Consider the following 21,496-nt stretch of genomic DNA (forward strand, 5'->3'; position numbering starts at 1 on the left):
CAGTAACAGTTACTTAACACTAAGTAGAGATATTAATGTTTGTATGTTGCACACCTAAAGTTTATATATGCAACTTTCTAACCAAGCTAAATGCTAATGCTAATGCTAAACTAACGCCAAGCTGAAAAATGAGGACAACAGATGCCAGTGGTGTCATATTTGCTACGTCCATCTTTTATGTGCAGGGTTGTGGAGACCTTCTAAGGAGTCAGCTGTGCATTTTCTCTTATTAATATCACAGCTGATTATAGATGGACCTTGCTAACCAAACTAGCTAGCTCTTGATTTAGTTCAAAACTCCTCAGATGGTATGGCAACATCAAGGCATCAATACGAGAGTAGCTTATGGGTATGGATATTAATAAACCTATTTGTGAGGTCATATTCCTATATGTATTTATGATATACAACGTATGGCTTAAATGGCATCATAAACATCTTACCTTTGAACCTGTAAACAACATGCCAACAGTATTTCTGCTAAAAAAAAGAGACTTATTCTGCCACACTGTAGATTAAAAAAAAAATCTTTTATTCAAATAGTAATCTATTTCCCCATGACAGCTCCTTTCCATCTGTCTTCTTAGAAAAGTAGGCAGCTTGAGGAGAGGAAGTTGTACTAAATGTCTCAATCCTATATCATAAGGCACTGGTATTCATTCCATCCATACTGACTGGGACTTATTCACAGCTGGGATGTCTATCAACCAGGTGAGAGCGCTGTCCATGCAGTGGACATTGCAGTCCACGTAAAAGATGCAAGTGTTGAATATCAGCATCCTTTCTGCCTGTGCTTATGGCTGGGGTGTGTAGCGCAGGTACTTCTTGCCAGAGGGGAGGTCTTTGGTGTAGACGCCAGCTGGGAACAAAGAGGCGGCCTCTTCTTCAGACATACTCGGGGGAACCATCACGCAGTTTCCAGGCTGGAGGAAGAGACACATTGCAAAAAGTCTGCTGGTCAACACAGCAGCTGCTCAGGTCCTATAGCTATTATCTGTGCCTTCAGCTGCTGTAATAACTGGCAGCAACTGAGGTCATTTTCAAATGCATGGCATACCTTCCAGTCGGCAGGTGTGGCTACTCGCTTCCCTGCTGTGAGCTGGAGCGAGTCCACCACCCTCAAGATCTCATCAAAATTGCGTCCGGTGGTGGCTGGGTAAAGCAGGGACAGCTTTAATTTTTTGTCAGGACCAATAATAAACACCTAGATGGTGGGGGAAAAAAGGTGAGAGAGTTTCCCAGTGAGAGGGATAAAAACCTTCACAGGAATGAGCAGAGATGGGGCACAAATTCCAAAAACAAATGTGTGTTTATGTTTCTCACACAGCGGGCAGTAAGGGGCATGCCATCTTTGTCCTTCTCATCTGGGTCCAGCATGCCCAGGGCGACTGCCAGCTCCCGTTTGCTGTCCGCTATGATGGGAAAGGGCAGCGAGCAGCAGGCAGACTCCTCACAGTTGTAGGCCACGATGTCCTAGTCACACACAAGAACAGACGCAAGCTCTCCATTAGATATTCAAAGCAAGTGTGAGTGGTGCAACATTGATTTAGCTCTGTCGTATATACACTGTTACTCAGATTTCAATGTAGATTTCTGGGATGTGAGGAAATAATCCCCCACATTATTTAGAACACAATCATATAGACTGTGGAGTCGTGGCCTGACGAGTTAGCTTTTCTGTGTTGTGCCATCCAACTTCGCCAGAAGTTGTTTGGTTTCCCAGATGGATAACTGGAACTGATCACAGCCACAAAACAGCAATTCAAAACAACAATATTGCAGACGTGGAAGCAGAGCAACTACAGACGAAGGTTTTGGCCGGTCTCAGCAATGCAAAGCCCCCAGCATGCAACATCAGCATGGAGGAGAGGAAGGCACTCACATCACTTAGTAATGACAACAACATTATTATCCTTCCGACAGACAAGGGTAGGTGCACAGTTTTGCTAAACCAGAAAGCCCATCATGAGTAAATTTTATCACTGCTCAGTGACAAAAATACTTATGAAGCAAGACCCAGAAAGTGGTTACAGGAAGAGGGTGATAGATTGTCTAGTTCAAACTGCTTCTGACAATCCTATTGACTGGACCTCATACCACAGGCTATACCCAGGGGAATCTACACCAAGTCTGTATGGTTTACCTTAGATACATAAACAGGGTGAACCTTTAAGACCGATTGTCTGTATGATCAACTCGATCACCTATAACATCTCAAAGTTTCTGGCTTCGATTCTCAACCAGAGGCAGCTCTGAACAACACATCCAGAACACCTTGGATTTGAATTGGGAGTTGGAGCAAATGAAGTATCTTGGAGTAAATATCACTAAAGATCTCTCTAAAATATATCATGTAAATTTTAAACCTTTGTGTTATAAAATAAATGAGGATATTAAAAGATGGAACTTAATACCAATTTTGTTTTTTAAGTCACGTATTGATACAGTCAAAATGAATATTTTGCCTAGGATGCTTTATCTGTTCCTAACACTCCCAGTTGAAATAACTGATAAACAATTTCAGGAGTGGGATAAAATAATCTCTGTGGCAGGGGAAAAGACCACGGATTAAGTACCAAACTATCCAGTTGGCTAAAGATAAAAGGTGGTTGGGGTTCCCATGTTTGAAAGATTACTATATTTCAGCTAAACTGAGGATCCTAGCATGTTGGTGCAATGTAGACTACCAAGCAAGATGGAAAGAAATAGAAACAGTTGTCTCAAGAGATTTTCCGATTCAGGCAAGCTTATGGGACGTGACACTTATTAAAAAACAAATTAATAAAGGAAACCAATGGATTAACTTGCCTTTAAAACTCTGGTTACAGTTTCTTAATAAGAATGACTGGAATGAAGAGGCCAGGATCTTAAGATGGTGCGCTTATGATCTTGATTTTTTACCCAATAAGTTAGACCAGGGGTGGGCAATCTCAGTCCACGAGGGCCGGTGTCCCTGCAGGTTTTAGATGTGTCCTCGAACCAACACAGCTGATTTAAATGGCTAAATTAGCTCCTCAACATGTCCTGAAGTTCTCCAGAGGCCTGGTAACGAACTAATCATGTGATTCAGGTGTGTTGACCCAAGGTGAGAGCTAAAACCTGCAGGGACACCGGCCCTCGTGGACTGAGATTGCCCACCCCTGAGTTAGACGCAAGATATAAAAAAATGGGCAGGGCAAGGCTTAATGGCATATTGTATGTTTTATGATAAGGGAACTCTTAGGGATTTCCAATCAGTAAAAGATCAGTACCAGTTAAGCAATACGGATTTTTTCAGGTTTCTTCAAATCAGGCATCATCTACATAACTTTATACCTAAGTGAACAGATCTTTTCTCTCTTCCCGTTTTGAATATATTTGTCAAGGCTTACCATGCAGATCCTGGCCTCAAGGTGATTTCTAGATTGTACAAGGGTTTACAAGAGGTTAAGAAGTTGAACACTATCTACATTAAACAAAAATGGGAAAGGGAAACAAATACAGCAATTTCAAATGATATCTGGTATCAGCAGTGTGCCTTTCAGTGGAAAATTTCTAGTTCTAATATATGGAGATGTTTTGGTTGGAAGAGTCTCTGTAGGTTTTTTATTACACCTGCACAAAGTAAACACTATTCTAATCACTCTAGCTGTTGGAGAAACTGTGGGGCCCAAGGAATAAAACACTTCCACTTGTTTTGGTCTTGCCCATTGATCAACACTTTTTGGGTATCGATTCACTCTGAGTTACAGACCATTTTTAGTATGCAACTCCCCTTTAATTGGGATGAACTTTTGTCTGGATATTTATATTCAGTGAATGTAGATAAAATGTCCAAGCTGTTATATGGTATTCATTTTATTTAAGAAAGCGCCTTTCAAAACACTCAAGGACACTGTTCACAAGCAATTACAACAAACAAAAATTTACAAAAATATAAGGATAAAACATAGAGCAAATAAATAAAATAAATTAAAGTAGCAGGATGGAAAAGCTTATGTGGAATAGGCTGTTGTGAACAGGTGAGTTTTGAGTCTGGACTTAAAAAGGGGGAGGGAAGTGATGGGGGCAGAGCCCCATGGTGGCTAGCCAAGGGGAAGGGATGGAAAGAGGAAGAAAGAGAAAGAGAGGAGGAGGATCTGAGACACCGAGAAGGAAAGGTGAAAAGGATATGAAGGATATGAAAAGTGGCAGGTTAGCCTTCTTAGACTGTGAGATTTCCATTAGTAATCAGGGACATTTAAAAGTTGATGTAAACCTACACATATGGATCAGTATTTAAGGTTTGACTCTCATCATCCACTGCAGCATAAACTGGGTGTCATCAGGACACTACAGCACGGAGCCAACACCATCCCCACAGACACAGCAGCCAGGGAAGCAGAAGAACATCGCATCAAGAAGGCCCTGAGTAAATGTGCGCAGTGGTCTTTGAACAGCGGTTGTTCACATAATAATCCTATTTTGCCACAGGAATGATGGTTGCTGATTATGTGCCTTGATGTTCTATTGTAGATATTCCACAGACATTATTAATGATTATTATTTCTATTAATCATTGTGATTGACAACTTTGGAGGCAGTATACAGTACTTAACCTTATACTTGGGAAGAGAAGTGATGCTCATTTCACAGCTGTTGCAAAGGCAACATGGTAGACTTTGAAGTGCAATATATATTTTTAAAAAGCATCAAATATTTGAAGCAGGAAGACAATTTCACACAAGGGGTTTTCAGGCTTTCTCAAAGATATATAGATTGATACTATATTGATCCCACAAGGGAAATGTAGTAGTTGTAACTGATGTAATCAAATTGAGTGCTAGCAGTAAAAAAAAGTTGCCACGGCTGAGATAGTCTCACTTTTAGCCTCTCTAAACACACAGCATTCATACACATCCCATAATCACAAGCCTCGTCCTTCTATAGATCCTCAATATGGTTCATACACCTTTCACCCCAGTTTTAAATTCACAGCTTGTGGTCGAAGCTTTATTTGTGTTGCAAATTCTTTCCGCACACACTATATATAGGAGTCAGGCCTGCACAGGCTCAATGTTCATTGTTCATTTGAGAAACCTGAGATTTTAATAGGAGTGAGGTTTTGAGTGAACCCAGAAGGATTCATTTATTTCAGCATGTTGTTGGAAAATCCTAAATACCCACATAGATTTAGCCCAGCATTAGTCCAGATATCTCGATGTCATTTGGCTTGCAAATCTCTTGTGCCTTGTTTAAAGAACTATGCTCAGCTGGGAAGTCAGAATGCTGAAATATCACCAAGCTTAGAGCACAGTTCACCAGCTAGCACCGACTTCCTGCTTTCTTTATGTGTTTTTCCAATACTTCTAAATACTTAAAGGTGTGCAGCAAATAAATAAATAAATAAAATGTAGTTACAACACCTTGGCCCAGCCATGGTGATCCTCCAGGAAGTCCACTGATAGGGCGATCATTTTAACGTTGCGTTTACTGAACTCAGTGCTGAGTCTGGCAGCTCGGCCCAGCTCTGTGGTGCACACAGGAGTGTAGTCCCTGGGGTGGGAGAACAGGATTCCCCATCTGAAATGAGTCAGATTTACCACCATGCTCAGTTCGATCTCAGAAAAAAAGAAGCCTCATCCTGACCCAGTTTCCTCTCCGCATCAGTCTGCATTTCTTGATATTGTGTGTGTTACTGCTTGTTTCTGGGTTTCACAAAAGGACAACAGGATGTAAAACGAGTTTAGCAAAGTTGTCAAAAGTGATGGCAAAGTTGTTTTTCTCCACCTTGAGGTCAGCGGTCTGCACATAATCACTCAAAGGAGCGTTTTTTTTCTCAGGTTTGACCTCAATTTCATTCGTTCAGCTTACAGATGCTCTCAATATCAGAAGACTTTCACTGTCTCACAAAGAGATGATTACTGATAGATGCACTAAGTGGTAAAGTGTTGTTTTAGACACACTTAGATCGCACTTAGACCACAATACCGTCATTACAGGTACAGTATGCAGATTTTAAAAATGCCACATGCAGTATTTCAAAGCAGAAGCGAAAAACCATGACAGGAACTACATCCCGCCCTCTCTCCCCGCTCTTAAGCGAATTCTCAATAAGTCTGTAAACCTGCAGCGTCAAAAATAAAAAGTCACAAAGTCTACTCACGAATCACCAAGAAATTCGTGGAGTTTAATTGTGCCGGTGGTGGTCTCTGCCTCGAAATCAGGAAACACGTCTCCGAGCAGCAGCCCCGGCATGCTGTGGCCGTGGAAGTGTTTAGTCCGGTGTGCAGTAACTCTGGTGACAGCAGGTAGAGCAAAAATAAAGAAGAGGCGGAAACCACGCACGCACTGCCACAGCATGATAGACCCAATTTAGGTTCATAAAAAGCGCTGCGCTCTGAGCCTTTGGCGTAGTTGTGACACATTTTGCGCTCAGACCGGTGTCGTGAAGAGAATATAGACATTTATTATCATGAAATGTTTATTATGACACAACTAACAAAATAGTCAAACTTTACAGTCAAGGCGGGCTATCTGGTTCACAAGTGATAACGTGTTCGCTGGGTTTCCAAGTTTAAAGAAAAAGCCTAAAGCTCAACACCGGACCCGTTCAACGAGCACGGTTTTGTGGATTCATTCTTGTCACGTGACAAGAGCGGTCCCGTTCTAAATTGGTACCATTTATCCCCTGTAAACCGGGCAGGATGTTACGAGCTCATCAGGGGCCATAAAGGAGAGCGGATACACGACCTACGGCACTGTCCAACCAAAATGTCCTCACCAGGGTCCAGGCGGAATAGTTGCCGTGGAGCTGCGTGTGGAAGCCGGGCAACTTTTGAATACCAAGTCCGTCGCCGGAGCTCCAGCTATTCTTACTTTGCCTCTGGAGCGCAAACGGGAGACTTTTCAGTCAGTCTGAGTCAGCCGATATTTACTGTAACGCTCCGGTTTTTGCTGGCGATAGATCTATGGCTGTCCAAACGGCTCGGAGTGTGCGCCTGTGAGGGGTCTGCATGGGGCAGCATACGGCCCTTGGTCCGGCTGGTCGAGTTCTCCGGTCATGTCATCCCGTGGCTCATCGGCACCGTGTACACTCTTCTCCGTGGACGAAGTGTGGAGGAGCAAGAGATCATGCTGAATTTGGCATTGGGTAAGTATCATTACACCATTAGGATTTCTGTCTTTAATGAAACAAAAATATGTTCTGATTTAATAAATAACACATCTCTAAGTCCACAGCCATCAACAGGCTCGATATTTACGTAAGAAGTGCTCCAAAGTCAAACTGACTTTAGCTGTCCGACGCTCTCGCAGCTTCATATTTATCACCACATTGCCGATAAGCCGGTGCGTTATTATGCACGTTTGTGCCATGGCCACAGTGGAACCCGTGGCATTCATAAGTGGCTCTCATGTTTGGTCAAAGCTAGATAACGTTAATAGCTCTTAATGTCCAGAGACCAAAATGAGTCCAACTAGTGCCAATTAATGCATTAGCAGGAGTAAATGGTGTCTGAGCGAGAAACAACTGCACGACAGCGATGGAAAGTTTTTCGTGGGAGCTGTCTGAGATGTGATCCACCGGTCATGGCTGATGATTTATTTGCACATGTAGATTATATTTGTGAACTTGCAGCCTTGAGTTCAAGCTCTGTGCTGCTATACTGTATTGTGTTGTGGTGAAATGCCAGAGCTATTTCTGGCCTGTAAAAGCCCAGGATGCCATGGAGATTTGGAGATAGTATATGATGTTAGACCAATCAGGTATTGACCTGGTCAAAGACCTTTAGAATTTTTTTTCTAGGTCAATAAATTGAGCTGGTTATATGCTTTTACTTCAGCCTTGCTCAGTTCCCCAAGGTGTTACATTAAGAGTTCAACATGTTTAAAATCTCAACTATTGGTTGATTCAACTGAAATAAAATTCCACTTGACTTCAAAATGTTTAGCAGAGTGCTAACTAAAGCTGCTAACCATGGTTCACTGCAAAATTTGACCTTTGCTATAATGATGTACTGAAAACATCTGAAGATGTTTGAAATACCTAGATCTCAGTTCTTTAAATATCTGAAAGCCCTCATGGACTATCAAAGATGTTCAAATGTAATTTATTAGCTCCTAAAGCTGCTGAGCTCGTTGAACTTTTGAACTTTGGGCGAGGCCATCAAGTATTTGTAGAGTATTCGCTGCGGATTCAAAACCTGTGTTAGGAAGCTTGAGAAAGTTTGAAATTTGATGATAAATGAGATGATGGGATAGGATATTTAGAGACATCAAAGGAATTGCAAGGGATGTAAAAGTATTACTTAGCCAATTTAATGTTATTAGTCATTTTTGTTGGACACAGTGCCGATCATGTAGATTTAGCTCACAAATCTAAATAATCTGCCAGGAATATTAATTAGAGTAGGGTCATTTACTCCAATTATGATCATGTAATAAATTCCAGGAATATTTTTTCAGGATTATGATAAGCATTAAGAAACAAGAATACAAACTGTGATCACAGCAGCAGACTGATTTTAGAGGATGTTAGGTTGAAGAGGTATCCTTGGTGTGAGAATAGACTGAAAAAATATCAATAGCTGCAGCATTTGGAAAATAAATGTCTTGAAATAATTTGAAAACTGGACAATTATTCAAGAAAGCAGGGAAAATTTTTTACTTTTCCTCAGAGGACTCTTGACTTTAAGCCGCGAGGTGTGGAGCAATGTCAGTCGGCTGTTTCTCAGTATAAAAAATATATAAAACCTTATATAAGTTTTATATAAAACCTTAGTCTAGTAATTTTTTTTAATTAAAGAAGAAACTCAAACAAAGTCACCATGATTAAATATTAGATATAAGTTCAAGACAACTTTTCCACAGTATTTACATACTGCATGGTTACAGTAACACTGGTACTAGTAATCAAACCCTAAAAAGGCAGTCTCAGTTACCGGGGCAAGCTAACATAGGAAACCACATCATGAATTCACAAGCTAGTTGAAACACAGCCTAACTGAAATAATGCACAGCACCGATAAAGCTTATGAAGCTAAACATTATCTTTACCACAAGTTTTTCTTTTGCAGAAATGCCCCATACTTGGCAACATCAAGTGCTCAATTAAGCAACTGCGTGCAACTCAGAATGGGGACAGAAAGTACAGCTAACTTAAGCGGGAAAACAAGTGTGTCAAAGCTGGTACAAATTAAGTTCAACACACTAAAGTAAAACTTTTGTTTGTCTTTACAGTGTAAATCTATAATTAACTGAAGCTTTAAATAAATGTATCAACAACTGAACAACTTCAGCTGCATTTTTTACTCATCTTTTCAGCTATTTAGTTCTTTTTCTAATATATTTTAAGGAAAATGTAATACTAATACTAATATTTAATAATAATAATAATTGTTATTATTGTAAACTAATATATATCTAATGCAATCTTGTTGTTATTTACATCCTCAACTTTAAAAACTACTCCTTCCTCCCCACAGCTCTGATTTTGGATTTGCTGCTTGTCAGACTTGTGAAGACTCTGGTCAGACGTCGCATGCCCACCCAGAACCGCTCGGAGATCCTCTCCACCTTCTTCGTGGAGCGCTATTCTTTTCCCTCCGGCCACGCTTCACGGGCGGCCATGTGCGCCCGGTTCTTCCTCGCCCAGCTGGTGGACACAGACTCCATGCGGCTCCTGGTGGTGGGGTGGGCTGCTTTGGTGAGCCTGTCCCGACTGCTGCTTGCAAGACACTATGTGACAGATGTGGGCTTTGGCTTGGCCATGGGCTACTGCCAGTACAGTCTGGTGGAAAGACTGTGGGTGACTTGGGACTGGTTGCAGGACGCGCTGCTCATTGGCCTGGGAGAGAGGCTGAACAGGGCTTACGATGGACTCTGGATGCTAGATGGGAAACATTAGGTCAGGTTTAGGTGTGTGTGCATGTAGGAAAATGTTGAACATGAGTGGGTAATTCTGAAATTCCTGATTATTGATGTTATTTTAGGATTCTTATATGTTTTAAAAAAATCTGTATCAGCGTTATGTGTTTGTCTTTGTGTTTACTTTTATTTTGAAGTAGAAGTATTAAATGTTTTACCTCCATTAAGCTGCTTGTTTGCACATCACTATTGATAATGCATGGACTTAATTTCACAAGCCTGAAACCAATGTTGAATTTATTTAATTAAATTTTCTATCTTAAAAAATTACATTTTTTTTTTTGAGTGTGTGTGAAAGTTTAAATTGTGGTATAAAAAAGAGAAATCCCCCTTGACACACTTCATGATGTGAGAATTTTTTCTGTGTTTGTTTTTCATGTGGCTTAGCCACAGTGTGTTTGTGTGAACATTGTTGTGGGGAAAGTCAACTCACACTCAACCAAGTTTCCATCAGCTGCTGCTGCTGAGTCTCCTGACTGTCATTGCACGGTAATACATTCCATCTCATCTTACAGTGTTGATAAACTGCTGCCACCGCCTCCTTTTTAACACACCGAATACCACTTCCAAAGCAAGCAGTTGTTACAGAAATCATTACACTCGATACATGTGGGTTTGGAGTTAACATGTTGAACAGGTTAAGACAGCAGATGCGTGTGTAGCCTACATAAACAGCTGGAAAGTGTGACAAGTTGTGCTCAGGTTGTAAGTGGGAACGTGGGATATTTTCAAGCAAAGCTGCTCATTTTTATTGACTTTCAAATAATGCAGGTGAGCTGACGTGTGGGCGCGTGTCTGTTAGCGGTTTTATTACTCCAAGAAATGTGACAGAAGTAACCTCATCTCTTTCAGTTTCATCGTGTGAATACATATACTCATATTATTTAAACTTTTATCATCTAAATTTAAAGAACACAGTTGTGTTTAAATAGGAACAATTTTCTGAAGGCTTTCTGTAATTATAAAAGGAGGAGTACATTTATTGAATATACTGTGTATCTTAGAACCTCAATTCCAAAATAAGGTTGATATCCTGTAAATGTAAAATGTAACTAAAGCCAAAATACAAGGAAATTATATTTTAATTACAATACAGCATGGAAAACATATCAAAGGTTTACAAAGAGAAAATATATAATTACAAGAAGAATATTAGCTCATTTTGAATTTGATGGCTGCAACAAGCCTCAAAAAAGTTTTGCCAGAGCCATGTGTAGAGCTGTAAGACAAATCCCGTCTTCTTTTAAAAGCAGTACGTTTTTCTCTCGGAAAGTGAGGGGTCTGCCAAAGATGCCTCCTGGGTGAGGTGTTGGGAGCATGTCCCACTGGGAGGAGGCCCTGGGGCAGACCCATGACACGCTGGACAGATTACATCTCTTGGTTGGCCTGCCGGATAAGTTGGAGGAGGAGGCTGGGGAGAGGGAGTTCTGGGCTTCTATGCTTAGGCTGCTGACCCCGCAACCCGGCCCCCGGATAAGTGGAAGAAGATGGACAGATATTTTCTGATGATGCTTGAAATGTTTTCAGTTGGTGAAAGATCTGAAGTGCAGGCGAGTTCTGCACCCAGACTCTCCTACTATAAAGTTGTGCTATTGTAATAGCTGCAGTATGTGCATCAAGATTGTCTTGCTGAAACATGCAGGGCAATCTTGAAAATAAATTGGACTGGATGGAAGCATGTGTTGCTCTAAAACCTGCACTCAGTAATCATGCTGATGGGGCCTTTCCTGATGCGAAAGCTGCTAATTCCGCAGAGCTAATGCAACCCTTTTGAACTGAGCACTGATAATATGGTCCCCCTCGTCTTTGGGAGGACATGGCGTATGTTTTTCAAAAAGAATGTAAATTTTGGATTTGCCTAACCAGAGAACAGTTTTTCTCTTGGCCTCAATTCTTTCCTGGATTCAGAAAGGTTTCTTTGCACGACAGCTTTAACCTATGTTTGTGGATGGCACGGTGAATATGTTCACAGACAGTGAATGAGTTTCCATGACAGAATCATACTTTTTTAAATTCAGTGCAGACATTCAGAAATTCAGCAATGATATTCAGGCTTGTCCTTTGCACACAGTGCTTCCCAGAAACCTTTGATGACGTCATGTACTCTGAATGATTTCTTTGCAACTTTACACGGGAACATTCCTCTAAAATTGTTCTACAATTTGTAGATACAGTTTTTTGGTGATTGTCAACCTCTGCTCATATTTTCATCTAAGACGTTCTGCCTCTCTAAGATGCTATTTCTATGCCCAGTCATGTTGCCGACTTGTTGCCAATTAACCCAATTAACTGCAAAATGTTTCTCCAGCTGTTTCTTTTTAGTACCACCTTCTTTTCCATCCTTTTGTTGCCCAGTCCCAACTTTTTTGATGTTGTTGCCCTCAAATTGAAAATGGGCAATATTTCTATTTAATGAAAAATTATATTTTTCAGGAAGTAGCATAACAACGAGGAAGGATCTCTGAACCCACAGTCCAGCCCATCTAACAGTAGTATTAAGTATTAGAATGGACTAAGGTTGTCCTTATTTTATGACATAAGTTAACTTGGCTAATGCTGCCTGTAGATAAGCCTGTGGTTGAGGTTGTAGGTAATAAACAGCACATTAGCTTCCAAAGCTGAGCTCCTTTGCTGGTGCTGATTCTACGTGGCATGGTTTGTTTTTGTTTAATGAAGCCGTAACCATATTTTAATGAACGTGGGCGATGCCAGCTAATGCTATTTCTAGCTAGCTTGTTTATTTCATTAGGATGCTAACTTTGGCTAGCAAAAAGGAGCTTAAAATAAAAGGTCTGTGCTTTCTACTCCTTATATTTTCAAAACAGCTTGTTACATTAGGTTTAACGCATTTGAGGTAAGTTTTTATTTCATGGTACTTTGCACCTTAAAACAGATTTGTGCCTAAATGAAGGGAACAATGAGACATAAAAGACAATCCTATTGGTTTAGCCATCACCAACGCTTACAGCATACAACGAAATGAAAGATGCACAAAGATAATTTATGCATAATCTAAAGCACTAAACTGTTCCTATATGGAATTGGTCTTGGTATTTCAGCATCAAGTTAGCAATAAAGAAGAGGAGCAAGTACAAAGGGAGTAACATGTTATTAAAGTGTCAGGTAATTTGAAATGTAACATTTCTATCAGGTCAGGTTTGTGGACTGCTGTCACAGTGTGTTGCTAGCTAAACATCCTGCTGCTGTATTTCATGGGTTAGTGAAAAGAATAACAACTGACTGCACTCAGAGATGAAGAAATACAAGATAGATAGGAGAGGAAGAGCAGTTATATTTAATGGTTAGAACTGCTCGGGGGCATTTGATGAACAGGAAATGTGCTTGTATGATGTGAAGTTTTTGTTTTTGTTTTATTTTATTTTATGAAACATCCTGTATCCTTTAACCTGTATTGGACTGTTTCACAGGGGTTGTGGTGCTCATGCTTTGTATTAGGTTACATAAAGTGTAGCAGAGAATAATTTGGCTTTGAGCTGATAATACTTAGCTTCATTCTTTGAATTCCACATTTATGCTAACCAGGTCTAATTTAAAGTTATTCTGAAGAGTATGCTGTCATTGTAGAGGATGCAAATCAACCGAGATGGCTTGTGAAATGTTGGATTACGTCCTGCTCAATTCAGTTGTGTACATCTACAAAAAGCAGTAAATCTGAGAACCACAGCACAGTCAGCTCTAAATTTAGGTATTGTAACCACTGTAGTCTACTAACTTGCTCTTTGAGGCAGCTATAGTCAGCAGTTGGAACGCTGCAGTTTGTGGCTTTGGCAGCTGAGGACATGAGTGCTTGGTTGTGACTACATTTTCAAAATGCAATCCAGAAAACAAAAACTTTATTTCATAAATTCATATCTTAAATAAAAAATAACATTTGCAGATTACAATTCTGTTTCATGAGCCATCAGTAACAATATCACATAACCACACTGAACAGGTTTACTGTATGAATAGTTCTTTGTTTTTATGCCACTCCTTATTTATGATACTAATGCCACAGAAATACTGTAAAATTCAAAACACATTGATAGCACAGCCTTGACAGAGCACCTGAAATGATTATTTATTTCATCTCTATCACTTGTTGTTGCATCAGTCCTGCCAACAGCAGTCCTTCTCTGTGTCCTCTCTAGCTCCTGCCATGGCTGGCCCTGCCCAGTCTGATGTCATAGGTGACCATGTGGAAGTTGTCCCAGGCATACAGCTTCCTCTGAGCGTGGTTGTAGTCCACCATGCTGTTGTAACTGTACTTGTTTTTTAAGGGCACGGAGACAGCTTGTCCCACACCAGTGGCTGTATCAAACGCAAAGTTGATGGTGGTGTTGGGAACAGTGTAGCTAGCAACTGTGTACAAACGTCCACACACCATGAAAGCGTTGGCCACTGTGTTCTTCTTAATATTAGTCTCCCAGGTCTTTTTCACCTCCAAGCTCTCGGGGTTCAGCTGTGAAATTACAATTGCACCCCTTGCTTTACTTGTACTGTAGATGGCCCACAGACCCTGTTCATCCACTGCTAGGTCAATGTCAGTGTAGCCCCCCCAGGAATAAGGGTGCTGGCCATGGAAGCCGGCATGAGGCAGGTCCATGCGGGATGCCAGATATTCAGAAGCCAGGTCGTAGCGAATCAGTGTCCGACTGCGTCTTCGCTGATAGTAAAGGGAGCCTCGGTACACAGTTGCCCCTGTGCTCTCCACAGGCTCTGGCAAAACCAGCACCTTCATTGGGAAACCTCGGGAGAACTGATCCATGTCTTCATATGCAAAGAGGTGACGCACATCTCTTCTCACTGCATCAATACGCCACACAGTGTTGTTGGTGTACTGAGGGCCTTGAGGCTCTGGATCCTGCATCCACACACCATACTTCCCTGTGATACTGTCAGCTTTCCTGTGTGACACAGGATCTCCCACTGACACTAACTCTCCACAACCTGAGGGAAAAAAGCAAGTTACTTTAATTTAGACTCTAAATTTTAATTTGCTTAAAAGCTATAATGCTCGATTCCAACAACTCCAGTAAAACGCTACCTGTGAAGTTGTGACTTCCTTCATGGAAGACGTGGGATGCAGAGATCTCTGTCACTTCAGCTTTCATCTCCTGATATCCACTATTCCCAAAGTCATATGCAGGATCTGGGAGAGAAATACAAATTCTGAGCAAAACTCAAAAGTAACACTTTAACCTCAAAGTTGTAAGGTCCCTGTTTTTTCCTCAGAGTGCTTGATGCTCTAACCCTGAAAATAATCACACTTGTGTAAACATCAACATGAGTGACGAAGCCATAAAAAAAGACTGTGGTAAAAATTCCTATCCCCTTACTTAACTGGGGACAGTTAACTGCAGGCCAACCTGTCTCTGCCTCTTTAGACTTTTCAAAGCACGAGTCTACCACAGAAACATTTATTCTGAAAAAAACAAACAAACATTAGAGCTGGCAAAAATTGCATAAAATATGTTTCTTCACAGATTTTTTTTTTTTTTAAAAAAGCATTATTTTGAATTTGTATGATTTTGTGGTTAAAAAAAATGTGTTCTTTTGTGATTGACAATCTTTTAACTAAGATAATTTTTTATTTGTGTGGTTTCCTGTTACCCCCTGACTGGTACATACCATTGGCTGGTCTGTTTTCATGCTGAGTGCCCACTGAGGTGAGCGTCTGCTGGCAGGGTTTCTGCCTGAGGCTTTCTGCCTCCTGGCTCAGCTCAGCCAACCTCCTCTGCAGCTCCTGGATCTGCCTGTTTAGACGCTCCTTATCCTGCTGCAGCTGGTTTCTTTCCCCAGTAACCTGGGAATAAGCTTCCTGGAGACCTTCTTCTCTATTAGCTCCAACCCCAGTTATGGTGCCTTTGTCTACTCCTGCTAGGAGACGGCTGACCAAAGCTTCGAGCAGGGTGAGCCTGGACAAGACTCCATCCATCTCGCGGTCGCTTCCAGGGCAGCTGGACTCTTGTGGACTGGCCACAGTAAAGGTGTAATGACAATGTCCAGAGGGGTCATTGGAGCGGTGGAGGGAGGCTCGATCTTGAGCCTGGGTTTGGATTGACAGAAGTAAGCCGGACAAACTAAAGAGGGACACTTGGAGCCACATTTCAGAGGACTGAATCTTGTGGTATGTGGGAGTTTGTAGATGCAGTTGTCTAACTTCTCTTGTTAAAAACCTAGACTCTTTTTTAGACTCTCTTTTGTTTTCTTAAGCTAGTCTCTTTTCGCCTGAGTGTCTGATATCCTGATAATGCTCTGAGTGTGGGTATTTATACAGTTAACTCAGAGAATGGGAGGGGACGAGGAGTGTGTCGGGAATGAAATAACCGGGGGTTGTGGGGTGCTTGTGTAAAAGGCCACGTGTTTCTTCTTTTTGCTCGTGGTGGTGGAGATGTGTGCAGAGACAGCAAAAACGATGTGAAAATCAGTGGAAAAATTTAATGTTTGTTTACTCCTGTGAAGAATTCTTTTAGTGTGTCTCAGCAGTCGGTATGTCTCTGCAGGTTGTTTTGACTGGAGAGCATCTCTTTATGTGTCTAGTGCGTGTCAGCTGCTGTGCTGTTTACTTCCTTTGAAACTGATAGTCTTTCTATTAAACCACTGTGTGATTAACCACAAATTCAGTTTATGGGCTCGGTGTGTGCGTACATTTGTGCTGAGAGGAAGTGTTTAGGATGCCAACATTCAGCAGCCAGGCTCGAAAGCAAGGCAAGCTGGTCCTTGAGAAGACCTCAGAACTTATCTGTCCCAACTACAGCTGAGCAGGATGTCTGGCACAGGAGGCAGTCTGGAATGGAGACTAATCCAAACCCCATATTTTTTGCAAATGGCCGCAAATTACAGATAAATTATCAAGACAAAAGGAAGTAATCATTCACCTTTCAGGCTGGAAAAACACAGAACTTGCAGTAAGCAGTCTGGAGAGATGACGCTGAAATTGCTGGTTGTAGACACCAACCTTCTGATATATACATACAAAATTATGACACAATTTTCAAGAAGCATTACTCAACTTTCACATAACCTTAGAAGAAGAAGCATTGCAGAGATGCATGAACTTTTCAAAAGACCAGGGGGCCCAACAGTCTGAATAAGACAAAGTGTCTAAAAATGGAAGACATTTAAGACAATTGTTACTCTTACTCTTATACCAAAAACCCAACATGCAGTTCTGAAAAGGAAAAGGCAAAAAAGCAGTGACAGAGGTGATAAAGTCTTTCCCAATATAAAAAAAACTCTGCTTAAAAGAAAAATATGAAAATATGTTTCTCATGGCACCTGAAGACAGTGAAATCATCCCTTGAGCCCTGAGTGCCTCGCAATCAACAAATGAATTAAAATTGTTCATTCTGGAAAGGATTGTTTATTCTCAGTTGATGGACTATTTGAATGACTTTCAATTGTCGGAAATCTTTCAGTCCGGCTATAAGCCATTTCACAGTACAGAGACAGCCCTCGTAAAAGTTATGAATGACATTCTGATAGCGACAGACTGTGGTAAATATGCAGTGCTGGTCCTGTTGGACATGACTGCTGCATTTGACACAGTGGATCACGATTTGCTGATCTCCCGCTTACAGCACTGTGTGGGAATTTTTGGTTCGGCACTTGTGTGGTTTAAGTCCTATCTTTCAAATAGGACCTTTTGTGTTAAGTTGGGGTCCGCTTCATCCTCTGTGGCCCCTCTGCTTTGGGGTGTGCCTCAGGGATCTATTCTTGGGCCATTATTGTTTTCACTGTACCTTTTGCCTCTTGGTGCGATTTTCCGAAAACATAAAGTGTCATTCCATCTATATGCAGATGACTGCCAGCTTTATTTACCTTTTAGTCATTCTGATAGTCTCCCAAGTCGACCTCTGCTTGACTGCCTTAGCGATGTTAAAGCATGGATTGCAAAAAACCTTTTAAATTTTAATGATCCGAAGACAGAAGCGATCTTATTTGGCCCAAATCGTTTTTCTCACACTCCAGATGTTGATCTTGCAGCTTTGACTTCCCAACTAAAGAGTTCGATCACTTTCTGCACTTACCTTTGATGACCACGTAAACGGGGTGGTAAAATCAACATCCTATCACCTCAGACGTTTAACGAAGGTTAAGCGCTTTCTTTCCAAGCGTGACTTGGAAAGTGTTATTCATGCCTTTATTACTTCATGTTTAGATTATTGCAATTTTCTTTTAATGAGGGTTGGGCAGGGCACTTTGTCACGCTTGCAACTAGTGCAAAATGCTGCGGCATGATTTTTAACTGGCAGAGGGAAATTTGACCACATCACTCCGATTTTGGCCTCTCTACACCGGCTACCAATTGAATTTAGGATCCGTTTTAAAGTCCTTTTATTGGTTTTTAAATCTCTAAATGGTCTGGCACCTGTTTATTTGTCTGACTTGTTGAAGCCCCACTTCCCCATTTGTTCCCTTCGGTCAGCTGAGCAGTTGTTGCTTTCGGTCCCAAAGTCACGGCTGAAACTTAGAGGAGACCGAGCGTTCGCTGTTGCAGCGCCGATGCTTTGGAATAACCTCCTCTCCATATTAGACAGGCTACATCAGTGCCAGTTTTAAGTCCTTATTAAAAACCTATTTTTATTCCCTGGCTTTTAACTCTGTGCGTAACTGACATTTTTATTAATTTTGTTGCTATGTCTGGTTTCTGCTGTCTATTATTATATTTATATTTCGTGCGTCTAATGATAATTTGGATATTTCGCTATGCATATTGGTCTACCAGGTGTGTTTTTAACCCTCTTGAGGCAGGCGTTGCCGATTTGCAACAGTTAAAAGCTAACAACCTGATTACCCCACATACATATTTTATGAGGTTTTTTTACTCAGAAGTACCACTGCAGGACTTGGTTGTGCATTAGCAACAAAAAGTTTAATTTGAGCCCGAGAGGGTTAAAGTGCTATATAAATAACTGATGATGAGCTGAAGCTTAGCAGAAGTTTGATGATGCAAAAAGAAATAACACAGTGCCCAAAAGTAAATCAACTACAGAATGGTTAAAACCCCCCAAAAGGGACCTCCCACCACATCTACAAGATGCTGAATTCAGATATGGTGGTTTCTGAAGCGTGCACTCAAATGATTTCTCGTTGTGTTCACTAGTGCAAGTACTGCTGTCTGTGTATTTTTAGTTTACTCAGATTGTGTTTGTCTAAAAATGTGACTTATGTAAAACTCAGAATACGTTTTAAAATATATCAGAGCAGAAATCCTGATATATCCAGCATGTTCACAAGCTGTTGTAAGACAGTGCTGCCATGCAAGTTGCTCTTTGATGGTTTATATGGCAAAACTGTGTTGACTGTGTTTGCTTTCTAGTTTGAAGCCTCATTGGTACACCTACAGCATGTTCCAACTGTCTTCATGTGAGTACAGTGTACTTACTGTGAATGTGCAGAAATCATTTTCTGGTTTCTGAAGGATGTGGGCACAGTGCTAAGTGCGTCAGGGGTCAGTGACCTGTTAGGAATGTTTTTTCCAAGAACGTGGCCTGTCAGTGGTTAGCTGCAGTGCCTGCTGTTCTATCGCATCATTTATTTGTTGGTAGATAAAGTGCGTCTAATGCTAAACACTGGACCTTGCAGTTATGGTTATGTCGTTGCATGCGAAGACTTTAGCTAGCCACTGGCTGTTACAAAAACAACTTGATGATTGAAATCATGAAAAGATGACCGAGATAGTATTAACAGGCCATCAGATTACAGACTAACAGTTAACTATAGACTAATGTGCATTTGTAGCATGCCTATTGTACGGTAGCAGAGCATAAAAAATGGTCTTAAGCTTGGGATTCACACTGATTAAACTGCATGTCCTGGTTTTGAAAGTTCTGTCCTGAGGTGAAATTTTGGCTCATATACCTGGGAGAAACTGTGTCAGCTTTACAGTATTTTTGATGCCATCAAGGAAACCCTTGCTGCCAATGCCATAAAAATTCAGAAGCAAAAAAGAAATACAGGGTAAAGTAGTGTAAACTTCAAAGTAATACCAGTGTGACAGCTTTAAATTGCTAAAATCAACAGTCACATCTTTAGTGTTTCTTAGCTAAAGTGTTCCTTTATCTGAGTTTCCTTAGATTTTGGAGGAATGAGTTAAAAAAAAAAATTAAGTAACAGTTCAGTAACAGTTGAAGTAACAGTTCACAGGTTGGCTTGTAACAATGCTGAAACTGAAACATCTGCAATATTAAGTTGCGTTTCCATCTTACCATACTGTGACACCCACGTGAAGCTGCTGATGAGCAGTTAAAGCATGCTGGTCTGGTGAAAGTTGGAATCGTTGTACATCGTTCATGTAACATAAACTGGAAATACATACATCAGAATAATGGAGTTTTGTTCGTGACACAATCATGATCACGTGATCAGGCCTGTGGTACAAACAGTTTGTTTTCCTGTTTTTATTTTTTACTTTTATTTGTTGTTAATACCAAATATTGAAGCACCAACAAATGCCGTGGCCCCAGCGTCAATGTATTAACCAAACTATGATTTTGGAGAACTGTTACACCCCTAATATCCACTGTCTGAAATATAAAAGTATATTTTAAGTGAACGAGTGATACTTCATTGTGGATATTATGTGCAAACAGGGCATGCACACTGAAAGTTAAAGTGTATATATATATATGTATATATATATGCATACATTTTAATTTCATCTTCAGCAGTTAAATGTTTTACATACACTCAAGTTTTACAAACAGTTAACTAGGCTTTTCTTGCTCCAAAGCACATTGATATACACTCACAGGGAGCTACGCTGGTGTGGTGCTGTTAATTACAAGGTTTCCACAAGAGAAGATTTGCCTTAGAAATCCTTGTTATAACTGCAAAATTTTATTTTCAGACAGATAAATTCAAAAACTTTACTGAGATCAACAATAGCTAGTTGTCATTAGTTGTCTCAGAACTCAGAACTCCTTGCTATAATGCTTTAAAAACAGCTGCTGTATGCGTGTTTAGCCAGAAAGGACCAGAAAGAAAGCATGCATAACCAAAGTGCATATTACAGTTTATGTTATTCATGCATCGCTTTCTTCAGATTGCTATAACCCAGCTCACAGATGTTATGTCATCTCCACAACACTCCCCTTTGAAACATATCCCCACAGTTACGACTATAGGTCATAAGTTTGCATTATGAATTGGTAGCATTTCATTTCTCCTCTACTTTCATTTGGATATTTCACTAATTGCTTCCACAATTGTTGCAAAATATTGTTTATGATTAATAAATAAAGAACCTGTTTTTTCAGCAATAGAGACTTGAAATGCACATCTGTATTTAGTTCCACAAGATCAATTTGCTGTTACTCTTTTTGTACTGTGGAAAGTCACCAGTATTCCACAGTGTCCACTGCTGAGGTGTGTTTTTCTTATGTAACATAATGACTCAAGCATCCTGTACAAAGCGAGCGCCAGCTCCTTGGTTGTCCTCAAAGAGAAGAGAGGATCACATGGAATACGTAACTTTTTCCACAGGTTTGTAAGTTTTTTATGGCCCACTATCCTTTACAACATTGCTTCAATTCATTGAGGATTGTGGACACCCTCTTAAGGCCTTTCCACAGCATTTCAATCAGGTTGAAGGTTTGAACTTTGT

The 21,496-nt window shown here is 40.6% G+C and overlaps 3 protein-coding genes across 4 annotated transcripts; 1 reads left to right on the forward strand and 2 right to left on the reverse strand.

The window, feature by feature from the left end:
* Positions 1-518: 518 nt before the first annotated feature.
* LOC309694363 (peroxiredoxin-6-like) lies at positions 519-6,838 on the reverse strand. 2 transcript variants are annotated; one of them, XM_082514404.1, is made up of 6 exons: positions 6,743-6,838; positions 6,125-6,256; positions 5,385-5,514; positions 1,324-1,473; positions 1,058-1,204; positions 519-923 (listed from the first exon to the last, which is right to left on the reverse strand). In XM_082514404.1, the coding sequence occupies exons 2-6, from the start codon at positions 6,214-6,216 to the stop codon at positions 795-797; spliced, it is 648 nt and encodes a 215-aa protein (XP_082370530.1). In that variant the 5' UTR covers positions 6,217-6,256; positions 6,743-6,838; the 3' UTR covers positions 519-794. The 2 variants fall into 2 exon arrangements, with proteins under 2 accessions (XP_082370530.1, XP_082370529.1); XM_082514403.1 differs by having other exon boundaries at positions 5,385-5,541.
* LOC309694362 (polyisoprenoid diphosphate/phosphate phosphohydrolase PLPP6-like) lies at positions 6,297-10,201 on the forward strand. The gene is made up of 2 exons (XM_082514402.1): positions 6,297-7,111; positions 9,444-10,201. Exons 1-2 carry the CDS (start codon positions 6,733-6,735, stop codon positions 9,863-9,865), a joined length of 801 nt encoding a protein of 266 aa, XP_082370528.1. The 5' UTR covers positions 6,297-6,732; the 3' UTR covers positions 9,866-10,201.
* Positions 10,202-13,722: 3,521 nt separating this feature from the next.
* On the reverse strand, positions 13,723-16,111 carry LOC309693650 (myocilin-like). The gene is made up of 3 exons (XM_082513072.1): positions 15,517-16,111; positions 14,933-15,037; positions 13,723-14,835 (listed from the first exon to the last, which is right to left on the reverse strand). The coding sequence occupies exons 1-3, from the start codon at positions 15,992-15,994 to the stop codon at positions 14,033-14,035; spliced, it is 1,386 nt and encodes a 461-aa protein (XP_082369198.1). The 5' UTR covers positions 15,995-16,111; the 3' UTR covers positions 13,723-14,032.
* Between the last annotated feature and the right edge of the window lie 5,385 nt (positions 16,112-21,496).

The sequence above is a fragment of the Aulonocara stuartgranti genome (assembly GCF_965226115.1).
Source record: "Aulonocara stuartgranti genome assembly, chromosome: 18".
NCBI classification, from domain to species: Eukaryota; Metazoa; Chordata; class Actinopteri; order Cichliformes; family Cichlidae; genus Aulonocara; species Aulonocara stuartgranti.

Excerpts from the sequence above, each read along its gene's own strand:
- LOC309693650 (XM_082513072.1), bottom strand. The coding sequence starts at position 15,994 with ATGTGGCTCCAAGTGTCCCTCTTTAGTTTGTCCGGCTTACTTCTGTCA. Across the intron at positions 15,038-15,516 it reads TGAAAACAGACCAGCCAATG|ATCCTGCATATGACTTTGGG; the intron begins GTATGTACCAGT and ends TTTCTCTCCCAG. Across the intron at positions 14,836-14,932 it reads AGGAAGTCACAACTTCACAG|GTTGTGGAGAGTTAGTGTCA; the intron begins GTAGCGTTTTAC and ends TTTTTCCCTCAG.
- LOC309694363 (XM_082514403.1), bottom strand. The coding sequence starts at position 6,216 with ATGCCGGGGCTGCTGCTCGGAGACGTGTTTCCTGATTTCGAGGCAGAG. Across the intron at positions 1,205-1,323 it reads TGCCCCTTACTGCCCGCTGT|GTGTTTATTATTGGTCCTGA; the intron begins GTGAGAAACATA and ends CCCACCATCTAG. Across the intron at positions 924-1,057 it reads CCACACCTGCCGACTGGAAG|CCTGGAAACTGCGTGATGGT; the intron begins GTATGCCATGCA and ends CTCTTCCTCCAG.
- LOC309694362 (XM_082514402.1), top strand. The coding sequence starts at position 6,733 with ATGTCCTCACCAGGGTCCAGGCGGAATAGTTGCCGTGGAGCTGCGTGT. Across the intron at positions 7,112-9,443 it reads CATGCTGAATTTGGCATTGG|CTCTGATTTTGGATTTGCTG; the intron begins GTAAGTATCATT and ends TCCTCCCCACAG.